The sequence below is a fragment of the Euleptes europaea genome, chromosome 16, assembly GCF_029931775.1.
Source record: "Euleptes europaea isolate rEulEur1 chromosome 16, rEulEur1.hap1, whole genome shotgun sequence".
Classification (NCBI taxonomy): Eukaryota; Metazoa; Chordata; class Lepidosauria; order Squamata; family Sphaerodactylidae; genus Euleptes; species Euleptes europaea.
Window position 1 is genome coordinate 36,004,142 of NC_079327.1, and position 22,787 is coordinate 36,026,928.

General features: G+C 41.5%; 1 protein-coding gene across 1 annotated transcript in view; it reads right to left on the reverse strand.

Annotated features, from left to right (window-relative positions):
- SLC9A7 (solute carrier family 9 member A7) overlaps positions 1-22,787 on the reverse strand; it is a 65,867-nt gene that overhangs the window by 8,266 nt on the left and 34,814 nt on the right. Inside the window, exons 5-14 of the mRNA XM_056861719.1 lie at positions 20,599-20,675; positions 19,549-19,661; positions 18,043-18,148; positions 17,679-17,825; positions 16,589-16,689; positions 15,011-15,099; positions 13,462-13,575; positions 10,709-10,820; positions 8,803-8,956; positions 73-132 (exon numbers count right to left, since the gene is read on the reverse strand). Of these exons, the coding sequence (XP_056717697.1) occupies positions 73-132; positions 8,803-8,956; positions 10,709-10,820; positions 13,462-13,575; positions 15,011-15,099; positions 16,589-16,689; positions 17,679-17,825; positions 18,043-18,148; positions 19,549-19,661; positions 20,599-20,675 (1,073 nt within the window). The remainder of the gene's footprint in view (positions 1-72; positions 133-8,802; positions 8,957-10,708; positions 10,821-13,461; positions 13,576-15,010; positions 15,100-16,588; positions 16,690-17,678; positions 17,826-18,042; positions 18,149-19,548; positions 19,662-20,598; positions 20,676-22,787) is intronic.

A 22,787-nucleotide genomic window follows, 5' to 3' on the forward strand; every position in this document is an offset into this window, starting at 1 on the left:
ACTTCAGGTTAGGAAGATGAAGAAAAGCCAAGCGCCGGGCACGGTTTGTTACCAAGGGAGCTACATGGTCACCTGAAGTACAGCCAGCGGCTTTCATGCATCTCTTCCGCCGATGGGACGTGGTCGCCAACTCTGGTACAGCATAAGAATGGAATGTGAGTAACATTGGGGGAGAAATGGCTGCGACCCCCTTGGTGGCCCCCAACCCCCTCCCGGGCTCACACAAAGAGGCAAACGCACACAAAAACACAAGTAAAAAGCACAGGTGGGGCTGAATTAGGATCAAACATTACAGAAAAGGGGAGCCAGAGGCCTTTAGCTGTATTTTTAATTGGAATTATTAATTACGCTTTACTTGCCTTACAAGTTCATAAATATTTTAAATAAAATAAACGGCAGGTTTCCCTTCACAATTGACCCATATCTATTTCTCCCTTCCAACTTCTAATTCTGCCTCCTCCTTCTGAGCTTCTCTTGTCTTTATAGAACAGGTATTATTTTTCCTTTCTTTTTTAAAAAAAATTTTATTATTATTTTTTCAAATAATTCATACAATCACTTAACATTATCCATTAATCTATTCCAAATCTAATTTAACCTACAATATATACTTCTAGCGTCTTCTTCTACTACTGTGACTTCCCCTCTTCCTTCATCTAACTCTAATTTATCTTCATAATCCTCTTTGCATTTATTTTCTAATTCTATATATAACATTCTATAATTATTAAGAAAAAAAATGTAACAAATTAGAATTAGTCTAGGTCATAACCTTTAACATTTTGCATATTAAGTTCATTTTTGCAGTATACAATCCATGCCTCCCACTCCTTATTTTTCCTTTCTTAACGCCCCCCCTTCCGGCTGCTGTTACCCCCTCTCCTTTTTTTACCCGCTCCTGCCTCATCTGCTCACTTTCTTTTTTTTTTTTTTTTTATATAGATTTTATTGGATTTTATACTAAAAAATTTCCCTTGCATTAAACAACATCTATGACAATATAAAATTTCAATTCTAACCTAAAGTTGTTATAGTTCCATAACATATAATAAAGAAAAAAAAGAAATGGAAAATTTTGACTTCCCCTTCACCTCTATCTTCCTCTTAATAAAAAGTTCATCTCGTCGTAGTTAATCTAATCTTAATAAACTATCAATATCCTGTATAAAAAAAAACCATAATCTGTTAGTAAATATAATTATGCTTATTCATTATAAAAAAAACCAAAAATAATCCTCTGGATCAGATTAGAAAATATTCTTCCATTCTTCCCAATTTTAACTCATATTCACAATAATGCATCCACGCCCCCCATTCCCCCAGAAACCGAACGTCATTTTCTTCATTTAGAATAGCTGTGAGTTTTGCCATTTCTGCCACTTCAAACATTTTAACAATCCAGTCTTTTTTCTCAAGAATTTCTAGCCCTTTATTCCCAAAATGATGTCTTAATCTTAATTCCACTACATCATTAATAGCCATGCCACCCGTCCACACTATCAAAGCCTTTGGATCCAGCAATCATGTTTAAATCAATCCTTTAACCATGGTCTAATACTTCCTTCTGTAACTGAAATAGGCCAGTCAGGTATGGGAACAGGATTTCTTTGTTCTCTCTCATTTCCTCAGACAGGATACGTATCCAAAAATAACTCTTTCTGGGCTTCATCTCCATCGTGGCTTCAATCTGTATTCCTTGACCTGCTCTCTTCTTCCTTATATCCACACGTCGTTCCATGACTTTTTTAAATGAAAAGTCCATTTCTTGTATGTCTGATCTCTTTATCGCCGGCTGGTTGCTTTCTTGAACTTCTGTCTTCTTCTTTGTATCCTTGTATTCTTCCATGACTTTTTGGGCAGAAGAGTCCATTGCTTGTATGTCTGTATTTGTGGTCATCGTTTGAATTTTCAAGACTTTTATGTCTTCTATAACCAGATCCAACTTCTGATTGCCTACCTGTGATGATTGATCAAGAGTCGTCATCATTGAAATCAGTTGAGCCATCTGTGTTGAAATCTGTTTTAATTGTTTAATTGTCGCCTCAGAATGTTTAGCAAGCATGTCCTGTACTTTTTTTTCCATGTTTGAATTCTGTAAAATTCCCTTTGATTTCATAGGAGCAGGGCTATGTATTAAGCCAAAAGAAGCTGGTAAAATACATGTCCACAGACAGGGCCTTTAAAGTTCTAATTAAAAGATAATAATTCAAACATCAGCCTTATAATTTTTTCGGGTTGAAAAGAGTCGAAATTGGCTCTAGAGTTGCGTTTTAAAGTTTTGAAATACCAGTGAGTTTTTTTCGGTCGCTCTAGGTCGGGCTGATCAGGAAGTATACAGGAAGTTGCTAGTGCCGTGGACCTTCTACCGCCTCTTCTCGATGGTTGTTCCTTCAGGAATGATTTCCAAGTAACTCGAGTGCGACGCGTAATCGGTCCTACGACTACTTCCTGTTATTTTAGTTCCGATGATAGATAGGTTGTTATAGAGGGTCTTCCGTTCCAGGCGCTCCCTTACTGCAAACGTGGCAGGATATTCTTCGCCGGAAAATCAGGAAGAAAAATCACCCTCCCCTTCCCTTGGACCCATTGGTGATAGTTCTTGTCAATCAAAAGGTATCCTTCCGACTCTTTATTATGGTTTAGGCTGATCGGATTGATAAGGCTCCTGTCGCTAATCCCGATGGCTAACTCAGATCAAACTTTTTCAGTTCGGATTAAGGAGGAATGGGGGTCCCAGAAATATTCTTATCAGCCCCCCGTCTGTTCAAGTTTCCAGTAAGTAGACGAAGAGTTCTTTTGTACTCACTTGGGTGTCAAGAGGTGAGGTTCTTTTCTTTATGTAGTCCTTATGTTGGTATTAAGGTGGTGGAGGGTAGAGCTTGATGCCTAAGTTGCGTTTTGGCGATGTCCTTCCCTAGTGCCCTCGCAGGACCGGCGTCCAGGACTCCGAGGGGCTTAAAAAGCCCCCTCAGAGTACCTAGGAGGTCAAACCGCGTTTGCGGGCTGCAGGGAGTTCCTGCTTTCCAACCCACTTGCAAGGGTCGGATTGGGGTATCTATGTACCCCAGAAATAACGCAAACTTGGATTTCTCCCAGGACAGCCTGGGGAAATGGAGTGCTCTCCCCAGCAGCACCACCGGAAGTCATCTGCTCACTTTCTTAAATGCCTTTTTGTTCTTCCTCCCCTCATGCTTGTGCCTTCAACTATCTTTTCCTCAAGCATACCTTTTCCCAGTCTGGTCTGGTGCATACCCTGCTTCTTTAGTTCAGCAATCCCAATTTCAGGCTTCTTGCTCCTATTACTACTCACTTAGACTATAAGAACATAAGAACGGCCATGCTTGACCAGACCAAGGCCCATCAAGTCCAGCAGTCTGCTCACACAGTGGCCAACCAGGGGCCTCTAGGAAGCCCCCAAACAAGATGACTGCAGCAGCATTGTCCTGCCTGTGTTTCACAGCACCTAATATAATAGGCATACTCCTCTGATCCTGGAGAGAATAGGTATGCATCCTGACTTGTATCCATTTTCACTAGTAGCCACGAATACCCCTCTCCTCCATGAACATGTCCACTCCCCTCTTAAAGCCTTCCAAGTTGGCAGCCATCACCACATCCTGGGGCAGGGAGTTCCACAATTTAACTATGCGTTGTGTGAAGAAATACTTCCTTTTATCTGTTTTGAATCTGTCACCCTCCAGCTTCAGCAGATAACCCCATGTTCTAGTATTATGAGGGAGAAAATCTTCTCCTTGACCACTCTCTCCATACCATGCATAATTTTATAGACCTCTATCATGTCTCCCCTTAACCACCTTCTTTCCAAGCTAAACAGCCCTAAGCGTTTTAACCGCTCCTCATAGGGCAGTTGCTCTAGACCTCTGATCATTTTGGTTGCTGTTTTCTGCACCTTCTCAAGCTCTGTAATATCCTTTTTTAGGTGTGGTGACCAGACCTGTACACAGTATTCCAAGTGTGGTCTCACCATAGATTTATACAAGGGCAGTATGATAGCAGCGGTTTTATTCTCTATTCATTGTCTAATTATGGCCAGCATGGAATTTGCCTTTTTTACAGCAGCTGCACACTGGGTTGACATCTTCATTGAGCTATCCACCACCCCAAGATCCCTTTCTCAGTCTGTCACTGCCAGCACAGATCCCATCAGTGTATATGTGAAGTTGGGATTTTTGCCCCAATATGCATCACTTTGCACTTGCTCACATTGAATGTCGTTTGCCATTTTAATGCCCATTCCTCCAGTTTGAAGAGATCCTTCTGGAGCTCTTCACAGTCCAATTTTGTTTTAACCACCTTAAATAATTTGGTGTCATCTGCAAACAATCTAGTGTGCATTTTAAGCTCACCCTTTCTCAGAGGACCATCTGTGATCTCACCACAAGCTTAGTGTTAAAAATTGCGATAAAACCTATAGGGTGAACTATTTTCGGCAATAACTATTGGGCTCGTAATTTAGAAAAGGACAGTTTTCTGAGGAAATCATCGCAACTGGGTGGGTTTGCTGCTGAGGGGGAGGCAAAGGAAGTAAAAACTATGTCCATTAACTCATTCTGTTTATTGAAGCTGATTTAACCCATTACTGATAATCCAGACAATAAAGATAGAGTGGTCACTGTCTAAGAGACAAAAGCACATATACTTTAAAATTACCAACTTCAACAACTGTGAGTGAATCCTTATCACTACATAAATCCTAAATAAAAAAATACAACAGATTTTGAAACTCAGCTGCTTTCAAAAGGAGCTTTTAAGCTCGCTTAAAGCACACATTCATATCCAAATTCACACTCATTAGATCTCCTGTGGCTAACAAACAGTAAACCATTCTTTCAGCTGCAGTCTTGTTTCCTTCCTCTGCCAGAGCTACTAGAGGGAAAAATAGCTTTAGTCAGCTACTTTTTGCAGAAGAAAGCTGCAATTGGTTTTTTATTTCCTGACTCTCAAGGTCTTTCTCTCTTTAAAGATTGCTATGTGCCGCAGGCAGAAGACAATCTTTTTAATGTCTGCATGAAGGAAGACTGGGTTTTAAACTCTCTTATTAATGCATTACTTAAATGCAGCTGCACTTTCCAAAGGAAACAGACTTCTTAAAAAAGGTCACTCATTTCAAACATTTGCCTGACAAGCGAATAAAGTAATTGATAGGAATTAGCCAAGTAGGCACAATTGTATGGTTAGGCCCAAAATGATTACCAACTATAGTTCAACTATTAAACAGACTATTTTAGTTTATTGTTGTTACGGTCATAGACCAGCACATGCATAAAATACAGTCTTAAACCAACACTTATATAAAATGCAATCAGTAATCCATGCTAAAAAAATTACATAAACCACAATAGTAAAAATTATGTACATCCGTAATTAAACATGTACCCAGTTAAATACAAGAGACCTATACAGCGAGCCTGAGTCTGAACAGATTACTGTATCATTCCTTTCTGAGCAATCTTGGTTGTTACCATACTGTGAGGATTCTCCATATTGCTTTTATTAGCACTGCAAATGCAGAGGCATGCATCTTGTCAATAGAGCTTCCACACATGAGGATTTTTTGTACAATTTCCTCTCTCCTTTTTTCAACTTTCCCTTTCCACACATGTTCAGTAGCAACTCTGCTATGGCTCTTGGGGATATGATAGGCAGAGCAGCTTACCACACCTTTTCTTTTTTGTCCTTCATGCACCAGGTAGAGTGCTTTAACATATTTCTTTCAGTTTTTAACAGAAAAGTGGTAGTACTGTTCTAAGCACTGTAGCAATTACCAATTTTTTAAAAGCCGTCAGGTGGTGCAACAGGGGGAAAAATGCCAAGAAAATGGTGTCAATGTAGGTGGGACCTTTGCAGGGCAGGAAAATCTACACCATTCCTTCCAGATGACATGCTAACACCCTTGGACTGTGTTGTTTCCAAAGATATCAAAGTAGAACAAGTGTGGAAAAGAACATATTGAGGACAGGGAAAACCTGGAAACAGGGCAATTACATTATGACATCATGCGGAAGCTCCCGCCCAAAATACTCAAGTTTGGAAGCCAAGGCAAGTATTTGGATGGGAGACCTCCAAGAAATACCAGGGTTGTGACATGGAGGCAGGCAATGGAAAACCACCTCTGAATGTCTCTTGCCTTGAAAACCCTATGGGGTCACCATAAGCAAGCTATGACTTGATGGCAAAACAAAAAAACAAAACAAAAACTGCAGAATAGAACCTCAGTGATTTATGACTGCAGTTCAGACATGTCTTCTGCTGTGCTGCAGCCCCACGGGCAACCAGCTAGCATCCAGTACTATTGATGCAGGAAGGCTTCGGTTTGGTTATCTGGTATGGCAGCAGCATCTGAACCAATGACCAACTCTTTTTCTTTTAAAAAGAAAGTTGCACACGACTGCCATCTCCTGGATGAAGCATTTCATCTCACGCAGCTCAATTTGCTGCCGTTCTCAGAACTGCTCAGTGCTAATTAAAGGAAAGGATTTATGCCAAACCATATTCAGAGTACCAGGCAGATTGACTTGCCTGGCAGAACTATTTGAAATAATTCCAGATAGGATATACTGGGTTTCAGGCCTGGCACTGATGATTCGCCCCATCACCATAGATTATTCAACACAATTGTTCACCCTATTCTTAACATTATATTTCATCACCAGCATGATAAAAGCATAATACCGCAACAAATGGTGGCCATCCAGGCCAACCAAGCAGAATCCACCAAGCATGTTCGAAAAATGGCTCACATTTCATTTGCCTATAACAAGAATGGAGGCATGAAGACAAGTAACAACAAAGTTACATTTGCTTGTCCTTTCTTCTTGCAAGAAACCAGGAAAAGTTAGAAGAGCACCAGATTTTTTAACACTAATGAAGTCCATGTTTTTCTAAGGGACTTTGTTGCACTGTCTGGAGGCGAGGAAACTGGGAAACTCTTGCTGAGCTTGTTAGCAGCAGCATCATACTATCTGGGCTGACTTCATTTTTTCTTCTCCTTGCAGGTACTTAAGCCTAGGCATGCATAACCAGAGGTACAAGAGCCAAAAGGCTCTTGGTCCATGGTTCAAAGACTAGGGCCTATAACATGCAGTCCAGTGATGTGTTTGTTTCACTTACACATGAAGCCGCCTTATATTGAGTTAGACTACTGGTCTATCAAGGTCAGTACTGTCTAGTCTGATGGGCAGTAGTTCTCCAGGGTCTCAGATAGAGGTCTTTCACAGCACCTCTCCATTACCTGGAGATGCCAGAGACTGAAACCTTATGCATGCCAAGCACTTGCTCTACCATTCAGCCACAGCTCAGAAATGCCATAACAAATGTAAGCTGGCACCAAGCAGATGCTTGAATGCCATCTCATGCAATGCCAGCAAGGGGGCCATAAAAGGCAAGTTAAGAACCAGTAATACTGCTTGAAAATACTGTGAGAGGCATGGAAAGGGACAGCGATCCCATACAGAATATTTGGTTACAGTACATTGGTAAGAATAGAGAACTGAATATTTCTCCATTAGGTTGATTATGAAAAGTCACTTCAGGAGAGAAGGCATGGAGCCCATTTCCTCCTCCAGTCAACGGGCATTCATTAACTTTAAGAGAAAGACCTATGCAACATGGATATGACAAAGCTTGTTGGGCAATTCTATACAACCATAGGAAGTGACTTCACACCAGAGGGATCTGCCATCTATCAAGGTTAGGAACAGAGGGGAGTTACAATAAAAACATAGAACATTAAAAACAAAACAAACAAACATGTTTGTAAAAATGCAACAGAGGGAAGCTGTCATTCTATCTAGATGAAAGATCAATCCCCCTATCCTGCCACCCCACCAGTACAAGATAAACCCTGAATGCTTGGAAGCGGCAACATCATGGTCAGAAGACTTACCTTACAAGGAAGATATCCAGACAGTGAATAAACAAATGGGGAAATTCATGCCTGTATTGTACAAAACTGGGCAGAGGATCTGCTTATTGCAGGCTAGGAACTCATTTTATTTGTTTAAAACATTTTATCCCACCTCTCAGACAAAGGCTTTCAAGGTGGCTAGCAGTAAACAAAACATTAACTGTTGGTAAGTGACAATCCACACAACTAGCATCATCCCAGAAGAATAAGAATAATCCCCAAGCTAAATCAGACTGGGTGGGGGGGAGGAGGGAGAGAGAAGCCTTATCTAACTAATGTACAGCAATGTAAGCAAAACCAACATATCACAGCCAGAATGCTGAATGAATAACATGTTTTGACCCAATGCTTAAAACTTTGGAGGCTAGGCAGCAAGCAGATCTGTGAAGAATTGCCATTAGAGAGGTGGTCTTGACTCTGGTAACCATCCAGCTTGCCTGAAGGGGGGGGATACAGTGACTGAGAAGTGATTGGAAGATTTTAATTGAGGGGAAGATACAAATTAGGGTAAGTAATCCTTTAAAGTACCCTGGTCCTAAACCATTCAGAAGTTTCAAGGTAACAACATCCAGTTGAGCCAAGAAGCAAACAAGTAGCCAGTGCAGGGTTTGTTTGTTTTTAAATATATTGGGAGGTATGTTCCAAGGACCTAGCAGCAATCTGTTAGGAAGTATCACTTATAGGGAAGTACATGGGAGGATGTTGGCAGTCTAGTATGATAGCCTACTTTCAGATAGCTTGATTTTGTTTACAAAGTACACTTGTTAAAACACACATGCACACAGAACTTTAGAGCTTCCTGGAGTACCAAGCAGCAAAAGCATTTAACATTCCTAACATGATAGCATGACATAATTTACACTCAAAAGGCTTACCGTATATTTAACCAGGAAAGCATGGGTGTTGTGCCGCCCCCAATTATCCAAACAGTAAAGAAGACAATCAAAAGTGTTGTGGTGAACATCATCTGGTGAGAATAAGTTGCAGTGTCTCGGATCGCTAGAGCAAATGCCATGGCTCCTCTAAGACCTGCAGACAGTAAATGAGAGGAACATAAGCTTCTTCATGCTAGGGGTATTTTATGTGGTACCTCCCCCTTCCATGCAGAATTAAGGGGTTAAGACAAATACTTAGTGGGCTACAATGCCAGCTGATCTGCCCATCTGTGATTTGCCATTCAGGCTCAGTGCCAGCTTTGGATACTGTTTCTCAGACTCTAGTAAAAGGGGCATGTCACTACAAGCTTCTACGGGACTGCGTGCAGGCTGCTCACCCCCTGCCCCCGCAAAAAAAGCGGTAGTTGTACAGCCCCAAAATATGCACTTCAATTACTTTATGCAAGTTGAGAAAAGTTTCCTTCTACGTTTATACAGCTTTCCAGTCTCAGCGAGAGAAAACAAGGATATGGAACCTAGGGAAAGATTTGGCAGCTTGGATAGTTTTCTAACAGCCATTATGAAAGGGGAAACCCTGACACTTCACCTTTCTGCCTCTGGAAAACTTGCTTAGGCCTGTTCTCGTTAAAAATATTTTCCCAGATGAGGCTTATGTGGTTCCACGTTCTTCAAGCATGAACGCTTGAACACTTAAGCACAGGCTGCTTCACTCTTACCTACAACCTTATTTCATACCTTTGAATATTTAAAGTCTAAAGTCCTTTCCTAAGCTTGTTCAGGACCCTCTTCCAATATCAAACTTACACTAGTGACCGTTAAGGCCTGTTCTAATGTCACATTTTAAATACACACATCCCCCCCCCCCCGGTCCTCACAAGACAAGCAAGAAGTTGATGCTGCATAGTGTGAGTACACTGCAATTCCTCTACCTATTCATGCTTCAGCCTTGGAGCACACCTTTGTTAAAACTTTGTTCTAGAAAAACAGGGTAATTGTAGTAAGCAGTGGCTTTATTGACACCCACAGAACTCCAAGCGGACTTTTGAAAGAGATGGAACACGGCCAGTTCTACCATGGGAATGCCTAACTGGGATTACATGTTCCAACTGTGTGGGTGCTCCAGATTGCCCAGATGCTGCTGCCCTACCCATGCCATAAGCTTTGATGCTTTCCCAATTCTCCTCTTAATTGGGAGGCAAGCCCAAACAAAAATACACCGGCATGACAAACAGCTGAAGTTGAGAGCACAAAGAAGCCTAAGCACAAAGCCATACACACCAAGTCAGTGGCCACAGGGTTATTTTTATGTATTTAAAACATCTATTATCCACCTTCCTTCCTAATGGAGCCCAAGGCAGCTTACAGCATGGATAAAACACATGGACAGAATAAGGGCACTCTTCCTCATCCAACAAAAATTCAATCAGAACTAATAATATTCTTTACACAGACAGAAGCGCTCGACTCGATGGTGGCGAGTTGTTTTCTGTTGCCCCAGAAGGTCGGACCAGAACCAACGGGTTGAAATTAAATCAAAAGAGTTTCCGTCTAGACATTAGGAAGAATTTTCTAACAGTTAGAGCGGTTCCTCAGTGGAAAAGGCTTCCTCGGGAGGTGGTAAGCGCTCCTTCCCTGGAGGTTTTTAAGAAGAGGTTAGATGGCCATCTGTCAGCAGTGCTGATTCTATGACCTTAGGCAGATGATGAGAGGGCCATCTTGGCCATCTTCTGGGCATGTAGTGGGGTCACTGGGGGTTTGGGGGGGAGGTAGTTGTGAATTTCCTGCATTGTGTAGGGGGTTGGACTAGATGACCCTGGTGGTCCCTTCCATCACTATGATTCTATGACACACAAGAGAGATTACTGACTTCATTTTATCGTTTTACCTGAAAACATCATCATGTGCTGAAAATTCCAACTGATCTTGTGCCTTCTGCCCAAATTCAAGAAGAAAGAGAGTGGGTAGATGTGTGCAGCTCTCCCAAGGAAAATTGCTATCTAACCACACCTTTTGGTTAAGGATCCAGCAAGAATAGTATCACACAAGTATTGAGCTGTTTCTTTCAACTTAATGGCCTATGTCTTAAAGATATTCTACTTAATATTGATGCTTTCTTTTAGAAGGTAATATGACAGTTGGCTAAGTTGTACCTCAAGGCTGCATGGCTATGCTGGGAGAAAATGCTAAATTGTACCTCAAGGCTGCATGGCTATGCTGGGAGAAAATGCTATCAGCTACTGACTGTTAATCTACTCTCCAGAATGGAGTACCTTGTTGCTCCTATTCAATGCTTCACACACACTATAAACTGAAGCCAGTTCATGTGAAGAATTCATTTTAAGAGGCTATTAATGCATTTTAACATCTGCGCTCTTCTCGTGGTGTACTGATTTAGCCATGCTTAGAGCAAAGTGATGAAATCCTTGTATGCTGGCTGGTCCTCGTTGTTTGCCTAGGGAGCTGAAAACTACTTCTCAAGCTCCGACTCCAGCGACAAGAATATTTTAGTCCATGTTTCTGGTTTTATCTGGCTAAGGGCCGTAAATAAACAATCCAATGGACTCCAGCGAGATAAATTTCAAGAAGGCACAGTCAAATGACTGCCTGTATGAAAAGTGAGGCAGAACAGTTCCTCCATGAGATGATACCTGTGATTCAGAGCCAATTCAAACATGCTTAGAGGAGTTAAAGTTGAGGGGGAAGAGCCAAGCATGGTATTATAATAAAAGGTAATCTTATCCTAAAGCATTTGTTCACATGAACCTCTCTGCTCCTTCCAGAATGCCCTGGTACACCACCAGGAAAAAGTAAATGAAAACTCTGAGATAACCTTCACAAAAATTCACTAAACATGAGCTTGTGAAGAACATATTCCATAAAGTATATGCACACAGTGCAGAGCCACCGTTTTTTGAGTAATTGCCACAGGAGTACTTATCAGATATCCTATGTACTTTTTTCAAGAAGGCAGTCCATGTGGTATGGATAATTTCCCCCTATGAGCAAGTAGGGGGCAATGTTTTTGCTGTTTCTCAGTTTACAACTACCAGGAACCTTACAATTTTTTACTATCCTAAAAAAGTTGTGCTGAAGGACCAATACCTGGTATATGTTGAAATTTCTAGGTGAATATTGACAATCCCTGATCAATTTAGGGAACATTGGCTTTCACTGACGAATCTTCTCACTGATCCACAATGCAAAACTAAACGCTTGCTATTTCATTTCAGTAATCACTGGTACATCTCTAAAATTAGTCTGGAATTGTCAACGCTCACTCTTTAATGTCAACATTTACTAAACTTCAGATATTCACCATCTACTTTTCTTTCCTTAAAATGTCTCACAGAAAGGAAACAAGAACAGAACGTCTCGGCTGCTTCCTCAATTAGTCATATACAGTGCTATGTTTTCCCTGCATAAATCAATATTAACTGGTATAATTTAAAGATGCCAGCTATTTTTTTGAACAGTTGTTCAGACAGATTTAAAAATCACTTCAGCTTAACCATCTTGCAGTGACATCACTGGGGCTGAAACAGAAGCCTCAGGTATGTAATACAACCAGATAAAGATTTGCCAACAGGGTGCCCTAGGATTAGCATTATCCTAGGGCGGAACTACTTGTTACAAGGAAAACATGTTTTCCTCATACAGCAAATGCAAGGGGCACTCGGAAGGATCAGTGGCCGGAGGGAATACTTAATTCTTCCCTACTCACCTTTTTTTTGTTGTTTTTTTTGCTGCAAGCCCTTAAGGCTGTATTAACCTCAGTCAGGCTTAAAGACCAGAAGTCCTGCTGGAGGATAAACAGTCTCTTGGTGTCACTGGCAGGGAAGAATAGGTATTGGCTGCTTTACTAGGTTGATACCTGCACACATAGTATATGAGAGACTTATACTAACCAGTAATACAACAAGAACCTATTATACCAGATGTTTGAGTAATTGTGAATAGAATTTACAACATATACACATGCCTGTTGGGTTTGAACTGTTTGTATTTGTATTCACTAATGTATTTCTGTAAATGTGTGCAGGCTTAACAAAGGGTTTTAATTAACCGCTGATGAAGGCCCCATAGGCCGAAACGCGTTTGGTATGTGGTTACAGTTATCAACCTCAGGAAATGCCATTGTGCTATTTTAATGCTTTTAAATAATTTTAACTTTTACATAGCGCTTCTAATAAATTATACTTTCAGTATTTATACATAGACTTATATATATTTTCTTTTCACCCAACCTTGGGTACCCAGCTTTTGTTTTTAGGTTGGGTTTTATTCCTCTCCTTTTTTTTCTTCTTTCTTCCAGGGAAGAATAGGTAGACATGTAGGGAAGAATCAAAGGATGTTGTGCTGAACTCCTTTTTGACTACATCACTAAAGAGCAAGGTCTAACACAACTCTCAAAACACAAGAACTTTGAGTTGACAAGGGAAACAGCCACAAAACCTCAAAGTTTTGCTTTTTAAACGCTTAAAGGAACCTCTACTGCCAGAACACCGAAGGGAAACCCACTCTTAATTTCCTTGGCCAGCTCTCACCATAAAGCAATTGGAGTGGAGAACCTGAAAAAATGCTTTGCAACTCTGAAAGATAGCTGAGGAACTTGTATTTTTAAAAACCAAGAAAGGATACAAAAGCTCCAATGATGAAAATGGGGCTGAAAACGTGCTTCTGGAAAGTAAACAGTGCTAAACCCATATAAGAAAATATGAAATTCTCAGCCAGGAAGTGAAGTACTTCAAAGAGCTGGGGAGGAAGATGAAAAAATTTACATATTAGCCCACTAGATGAGTTAAATATAATTCACACTTCTTATAAATAATACCCTTGCTGCATTCAAACCAGTCAACTTTAAAGAAACAAGTTCAAATTGACATGAAAGCTGTAAAATTTTAGTTTAGAATGAAGCCCGTCATTTTGTTACCTTCCATTTTTACCAATGTTATGTTGTTCATTCAAAACTGCAGCTGTGAGTAACCACCTGGCTCCCCCGCCGCCAGATATTTTTGTTTACCCTTCATGTTGACTCACCTTCCTCAATATAAAAATTTACAGACAGAATAAAAGAGTAGCTAAAGAGACATATGGCTGCAGTGGCATCATCCCAGGATGCTACTTCAACTTTTAAATCTGCCAGTGCTAAGAGGCAATTGTTCAGATCCTGCACACCTAGCCCCAGCTGGGCAATGGCTGTAAGAGAAGGCCCTGGGCAGCTGGTCCTATCCCCAGGGAGCCAGGTCTTTAGAGCTCACAGCAGACCAGAGAGGAGGCCAAAGGAAAAAAAGATGCCACACATAAAGGGGCCCCCTTCAGAGAGTTATGCAATGCAGTGTTTCTTGGATTGTACCACCCAGACACCAGGTAGGGGAGTACAAGTTTGAAGGGTAGGCTATAAAGACTACCAACCTACTGATTTTGTCTGATCTGGAGAACTGGGTTTGATTCCCCACTCCTCCACATGAGCGGCGGAGGCTAACCTGGTGAACCGGGTTGGTTTCCCCACTCCTACACATGAAGCCAGCTGTGTGACCTTGAGCAAGTCACATTCTCTCAGCCCCACCTACCTCACAGGGTGTCTGTTGTGGGGAGGGGAAGGTGATTGTACGCCGGTTTGAGTCTCCCTTAAGTGGTAGAGAAAGTCGGCATATAAAAACCAACTCTTCTTCTTAAGCGCAGGGAGCTTTTTCAGATAAGGGAACCCTCATACAGAACAGTACAATCTAGATCAGTGGTTCCCAACCTTTTTTTGACCAGCGACCACTAGGACTTTTTTGTTTGGTGCAGGGACCCCAAGGTTCAAAATAAAAATTCTGAGAATCTGAAAATAAACTTTAATCATAACTGTTAGTTAAACATTAAACTTATAAAAATATATATTCAAATATTATTCTAATAGAGAACTTTTAATTGAAAATATTAATTGATTATGGGTTTATAACTTTGTTTTGCGGACCTTAATTTAGTTCTCGGGGACCCCTGGGGGTCCACGGACCCCCGGTTGGGAACCAGTGATCTAGATGAAAGCCCTGCACCACATGGTTTGCCCAATTGTACTTCTCAGCTAATCAGTTTTGTGTCAGGTATCAGCAATTTGACATATTGAATGCACACGGTACAGGCTCTGTAATTTACAAGCAGAGCAGGAGGGAGGGGAAGAGAGAGGGGGAGGGGAGCATCTCACCTGCTTTGTTCGGCTTCCTGACTCAACTGATAAATTGTTGTATGTGTAATGAGCTTGTGTGATTCCACAGAACAGAACAGCTACCACACCTGCCATGAAAAGTAGTATATCTATTAACTTCAAATGATGCAGATCATTTCCCCCCTAGCTTCAGCACATTTAAAAAAAAAATGTATAAATCCTCTTTAAGTTTCTGAAATGTTAATACTCATAGCCTCAGCACAGTTTGCTTCCTAGAGGCACACTCTGGGGCGCTGCTCTGACTGAGACAGATCAATTGTTCTGGGAGCCCCACCTGCAATGACAGGCTGTGGTAATTCTGGGGCGAGGGCAGTTGCTTCGTGCCTTCTCCATGGCACTTTATTACATATATTTTAGGACTCAGTCTTGCTGCTGAAAAACAATTCCAAAGCTGAATCCTCAAACAAGTTGACTCGCAAGCATTTTAAGTGTTTTTGAAGAAGTGATTGGGTACTTCCATACACCGCAAAAATCAACCCAGAAATGCCACCACTGGGCAAGACCGAAAATGGATGGAAAATGCATTCAAAGATTCCAACTTTGTGTATAAAGATTTGTTCACACATTTTGTACTGGTCTGTGGATAGATGCTACTTATCCACATTGCTCCACCCTAAAAAAGCAACATCAATTCTTTCCACAAGACTAATAGCACTAAGATCTAGTCCCCAAGGACTAGAAGTGCAAACACACTCAAAATATTTGTATAGATATAGATATATGTGTGTGTGTGTATGAGAGAGATATACATCTATTTCTGTCAGAACAGTGCATACATTGTTGGGTTACATGATTCTACTATTAACACAGTGAAAATTAAAAGCCTACGGATCTGAAGAAATGTGCGACTAGTTCCTTGCAGTCAAGGGGACTTTGAGCCTGTATTTCTTGAAATGCAATCCCTCAGGCCATATGGCAAATCAGTTTTGAAAACTGAAAGGACTTTAAAGAACAGCTAATGATAAGTCATTATTTGGAGGTCTGTGGTTCCAAACTAAATATTCCATGGGGTGTGCCCGAAAAAGCTCTTTGGAAATGAAGAAAGCACCATCACTACTTCTGCTATGTGGCAATCAGTTTTGCGTGTTTGCCAAATTTGTTGTTGGGTTGGGCAAAGCCAACCTGATTCCTCAATATGTGAAAGCACCTCACAAACTAACATGACATAAGATGACAAAGGTCAGTAAAGCAACCGCCCAGGACACTGACCATCTTTTATAAAGAGATCAATTAGTTCTAGACAGTAAAGACACATTTTCACTTTTGCCCCCCACCAATTTCTATCACTCTGAATGCTACTTATTTTATTTGAGCTAGAATTGTGCTATTGGAATTCAAATATAAACCAGATTCATACTGTAAATGTATGCCGGCACTGTGACCCACAGAAACGTCTTCAGTTCTGTAAGACAGCGCTGCAAGTTTCACCTGACAGATTTTGACAGGTAACAAAATCAACACCCAACTTCCAGGTGAAATGTTCTGATACTGCACTAATCAGGCTGTCAGCTCAAAACTGCTGGATTCCAGGACTGCTCTTCTTTCAAGACATCTTACCTGTAAACCCACAAGCTTCAGCCAGCAAGAACGTGCTCCAAGACATCAGGAAAAAGAGTGCCGTCTCCAGCAAGGGGAAGCAGTGCAGCTTTGTAAACTTCGTTACGTAATTATTTTATTAAGGACTCAAAAAAAGCCATTGGATAGATCTTCCAGCTATCAGAGTTATTTATTTTAGAAAATATATGTATCTTCCAGTTACCTGCTCATGGTAGCTCACAAATTAAAAACAATACAAAATAGTAAAATAAACCATAAATAATAAACTATTAAAAGCATGAAAATATTCACTGGACTACAATAATATTAATAAAACAGTCTTCAAGCTAGAAGCAGCAGAACAGCAGCTAAAAAGGATAGAAATCCATTGAAGTCTGTATATGTGAATACTGAATATGAAGAGAGTCATTGTGATGCAGTAGATACAGAGGTAAACCCACTGGTTCCACCAAACCTGGCCTTATTACAAATGCTTCCAGGTCAAACCTCAACCTTTACCTGCCAACCTCCAGGTACTATCTATAGCTCTCCAACTATTACAACTGATCCCCAGCCGACAGAGATCAGTTCGCCTGGAGAAAATGGCCGCTTTAGCAACTGGACCCTCCCCAACCCCCTGCCCTCCTCAGGCTCCACCCCAAAAATCCAGGTATTCCCCAACCCGGAGCTGGCAACCCTACCGAGAAAGCCCTGGTGGCCTCCTGCTTTCTTTCCGGGTCCCTGATTTTCAGCCTATCCTCCAGAACCCTTCCCTCACTATTCTTCACCTTGCTTTCCTTTCTACTTGCTGACTACGTACTTCCCTACTCCGGCCTCCTTCAGAGGAAGCCCTCGACCTTGACCTGCAACTGTTTTGCCTCCAGACTGACTCTCCTGTGACACTATTCGGTCCTACATTAGCCGGGAGCCCCTTTTTGAACCTGACACTACAAGGTTCTCCTTCCTTGAACATCGTTTTTAAGAGAGAAGATATTCACCTCAGCCCTACAGATAACTGGTGCTTCTCTGCATATGCTAACAGCAATTTTTTCCACTTCCCAAAATCAGCAGTTAATTTGTAAATGCAAATTTGGAAGAGTTTTAAACAAAGGATATCAGGGCCGTCACAACTCCCGTCACTGCTCCCATCATGAAAGAGCCACTGAAGATTCCAAGGAAGACTCCGACAGATTTAAAAAAGGCTGCTGCATCAAAAGCATGGACGTTCCCCCCTGTGGGCTGATAGGCTACAATAGAGCTATGGGAAAGGCAGGGGGAAAGAAGCATTAACACAGTACTTATTTCACTATGCAACTGTCGTCAATCAGATGAGAATCGTCTGACTCCTGTGACAACGCCTGAACATTTTCAGCCAAATGCAGAGACACTGGCCTTCACAAGTGAGATGGACAAGACAGTGGGAAAGCTGACAGTTTTGCTTTGGCCAGCTTCACGCCGGCAAATTTTTTACTTACGAAGAAAGAACAATGGCAACGGCATCATTAAGAACACTCTCTCCAAACAGCAGTGCATAGAGATCAACATCAGCGCGCAGTTCGTTAAAAATTGCCAGTACGGTGACTACAAGTGGGGGGGAAAGAGGAAGGAGAGACTTAGAATTAGTATTATGTACAATTTTGAGCAACCGAACTGATATACCCAACACAGACAAGTTTATAAGCATCCTGTAATCAAGTTTGCTAGAACTCCACGGAGCAGAGTGGTAAGCTGCAATACTGCAGTGAAAGCTCTGCTCACGATCTGAGTTCGATCCCGACAGAAGTTGGTTTCAGGTAGCCAGCTCAAGGTTGACTCAGCCTTCTGAGGTTGGTAAAATGAGTACCCGGTTTGCTGGGGGTAAAGGGAAGATGTCTGGGGAAGGCCCACCCCAAATTACCCCATAAACATAGTCTGCCTAGTAAACGTCATGATGTGATGTCACCCCATGGGTCAGGAAAGACCTGGTGCTTGCACAGGGGACTACCTTTACCTTTTACCTAATCAGGTTTGCAACCTCGTGGGCCCCCCTACAGTAACACTACAATTAGGCAAGCCATGTTGCAACCACAACTTCAGAGCCTTCACACAAAAATCCAGGTAAGGAGCCTACGGATTTCTCTGAGACTCTGAACTAGAAACTCATATATAAAAATTACAAAAATTTATTATGCTAATGCAAATCGATTAATATAAGGACTGTGGGTCGACTGTGGCCCCTTGCTAAATATTTGCCGTCCATGGAGAAATTCAGAGTACTCATTCTCTGCTCCATTTTCCACCTCTACTACAATGATGGGGGGGGGGGGGACTGCTGCAGCAGAGCTCTTTCCCTCGTCGCTAAGGTTACAAGCAAAACCAAGGACAGCTCCTCAGCACTCCAGCATAACTCCAGTTTCTGGGAAGCAAGGTACTGCTAGAAGCAAGCTGCTCCCACACAGGTCAAGGCTTCTCACATTACCTTGGCAGTACAGAAAGGATCCCACACTGCCAATATATCTGAAAGAAGCCTAAGCCAAAACCTAGGGTAGAGATATGAAAATTCCTCCTTCTGCATTGCTTCTTCAGCTGTTTCCCAGTTAGTTTCAGCCAGCCAACCAACCACGTTGCACACACACCCCAATTCGGTGCATTCTTCTGCAGTTTTGCAAACCACATTTCTGCTCCAAGCCCTCTGGAGAGGCCAGCAACTACATCTGAATTAATGCTGCATTTTATAATTCTGTAAAAAGCCACACGTCAACGCACAAGGCAAGTCAGCTAAATTATACACTCCTTCTTTATCATAATTAGTACTTCTAATTTCCCCTAGATGTAAAGTCAAAAATCAGATAAATATTTCTTATCACAGGTATATATTTCACCCAGGTGACATAGGGTATATCTTTTGTCATATGAGATACAAGTGATGGCTGAACTACCATGAAGGTACCAGTAATAAAAATAAAATATTTTAACTTCTTAAAGCCTGTACAGCACAATACCTGGATCAGTAGCAGATATAATAGCTCCAAAGAAAAGACAATCTGTGTAGTAGAATTTATCAGAGAGCTGCCCCACCAGCTTCATTAGTTTCACAACACCATACATAAGATTCCTACAAAGGAGGGGGGAAATATATGCATTAAATCCCATATTTGCACAGTGGCTGTAATTCAGATTCTGAATTTAGTGTACTGCCCTTCTTATAAAAAAATGATGCCATATATGTCTCTCTTCCAGGGATCTGTCTTATAAACCTTGACCTCTTTTTGTCACTTGGACATTTGGCTCAGTGAAGGGGGAGGGGGAAAACAGGGGACTCGGTCTGTCCTAAGGACAACAAGTGGATTGAAGCTCATGGAAACAGAATTCTTGCCTCTCCCACTGTAGCCCCATGGGGACCAACGCATCAGAGGGCAAGGGTCAGCAGGGGGAGCGGGCATAGGCAAAATTGCCTTTTCCCACCGAAGGAAGAGCCACTTTGCTAATGCAATAGCTATTATGGAAGAGCATTTTTGGATACAGTCCACTGTAAGAAGGTTGAGAGGGAAGGGGAAAAATACTGCCCCCTTGTCATTCTTAGGAATTATTGCATGTAGTATTCACTATTGGGTACTGTTCACTAATTATAGGCTAATATATTTCTACTTATTAGAGACTTTTTACAAGCGAGTAGATACCCCCTCCCCTCACGTGACCCTATCTTAAGATCAAACAGAAGAAAACGTATTTTTATCATATGGCTGGAGATTCTATAAATTTCCTTCCTAGTTTTTTGAAACCCACAAACTGCCATCACATGATCTTATTATGAAGGGAAAGTGTTTTTAAAGATAATGAAATTGGTCTACCCTTGAATGAATAAAAAAAGAATGAGGGTTTTGTTTTAAGATAAAATACAACTCCGCCCTTAAATTGATTTTTGCAGTACTGACACCATTAAGTTTAACTACACTGATTTGGATGAATCAAGTCCACCTAAGCAAAGCTTAAGTAACAAGTAGCCAAAAATTACATACCAGGAGTGTAATAATTTCATAAAATTCACTTACCCGATAATGAAACAAGAGACTGCAGTTCCAAAGAAGGCATAAGCCAGAATAGACCCCAGATTTCTGAAGAAGTGTCTCTGAAGAAAAAAAAAAGGGTTAGATGCAAGCATACAATCTTCTTTAAAATCTCTTTAGCAATATACTAATGCTACATTTTGCTTATGCAATACAGGCTTTCTGCAATTTGGAAGACTGAGACATTGTCATGTATGAATCATGCTTGCTGCAATATACTTCAGTACTGTCTGGCATAGTGGCTTCACATGGCTAGCACACTGGAGTGGCCTCACTGTGCCTCTGAGAACTCTTCTGGTTCACCAGAGAAAGGGGGTTAAGCTCAGAACATGGACCAATATGGGTTTGCAAACAGTGTAGTTTCTGGGTGCTCTTAATGCTTTTCTGGCTTCTCCTTAGCTCAACAAGGCAGCCTTTAGGAGAAATAACCCCCATTCACACAGAAAACCCCCAAAAAACTCAGATCGAGCTGGCACACCAAGCACTTTGTAAGGGGGCTTCCTCAGTGGACACTTCTTAGGTAATTATTGTCTCCTTTCATTTTGGCCCTCCTAAAAATGAAGGGCTCTCCCACCTCTAGCCAGAAAGCCTCATGTTTCTATTGTGAACCCTCAAAGGACCATTCAGAGCAAGACCCAGCAGAAAGCATGGGCACACAAAAATGCTTCCAATATGTACACAGATGTATCTGGTCACTATGGTCCATGGCACAAGCTGTTAATGGTCATAAACCCCAGATAAAACAGCACATGTCATAGACAAAAATGTAGCTGATTAGTGTCTGGTAAGCCATCCAAACAAAGACATGGGTGGTCCGATGGTTCCCCTTTGCTGACTACAAAGGAGAAACCCACAGCCCGTGCATTTAGGGAAGTCCATTTGCCAGTCAGAAAAGGAATCCTGAGTTGCACTAACCATTCTAAGATGTTTCTATAGCTCTCCTTGGCACTAATGCATTGAGCCTCACAGTTAACCTGCAAGTTAGAGCAAGAGAAACAGCGACTTGGCCAACGCTATCCAAATGACTCAAAGGAGATCTGACCAAGGTTTTTCCAGATCAGAACTCAATCTAGCAACTGTGCCAGAATGAATCCATTAAGTATCTTGATGTAAGGAAACAGAAGAGCCTGTAATATAATGGTTAGCAACTTAAACCCTAGAAGACCCGGGTACAAATCCCCACTCTACAATAGAAGTTTGCTGTGTGGTCATGACCTCATATGTTTTTGTAAGGATAGCGTGAGTAGAAGAAAATGTTGTAAGCTTTTTTCTATTCCTTTTGGGGAGCAAAGCATGGTGTAAATAAGTAGCCAGCTAAATAAATAAATAAGAGCTGCTAGTCCTGGCCGTCTCATACTTTGCTGCTTGGCTTGCCTAACTTCTTTCCAAAACAAGCTAGCCGCAGAGTTTAATGCTCTGTCTTCTGCCAATTGTACTCAACTCTCAGAAACGTCAATTTGGTCTATTTGTTTTGCTGTTGCAAATATTTGAGAAACTTGGTTGCCTGTATGCTTTGTAAATCTTGTGTTTTAAAGAGATAAGGGCAGAAACATTCTATTGTAAACTTAAAATCCCATCCTAACCCTGTTTCCTGTAAGAAACTCCTCTCATGAAAAATCCACAGGCCTATCAGTAGGCTCAGTAATTAGCCTGATGCCGGTGTCATTCAGAGAACTTCACGCAGGCTTCTGCACTCCTAAACTCTTGTCCTGAGAGCCATCCCTTGCACAACTTAACACATTTCATGAAAGCTAGAGAGCCTTCAAGAACAACCTACAACACAGAATGAAAAACTGTGACTGAAGAAGGAAAAGGCATAGTATATTGTGGAAGTTCTTTGTATCCTGGTGATACCCAGGCCTGAAAGGCCCAGGCCTTAAATAAAGATTGAGACCCTCATACTGGAGGAAGGTTTCATTATAGGCTCAAACATGCACATGCTGCACGGATCCACTCAAAGAAACTCACTGGATCCTCATCCTTTTTCTGCTTTACACCCCATAAAGGTAAAGGTCCCCTGTGCAAGCACCAGGTTATTCCTGACCCATGAGTTGATGTCATATCCCGACGTTTCCTAGGCAGACTTTGTTTTACGGGGTGGTTTGCCATTGCCTTCCCCAGTCATCTTCCCTTTACCCCCAGCAAGCTGGGTCCTCATTTTACCGACCTCAGAA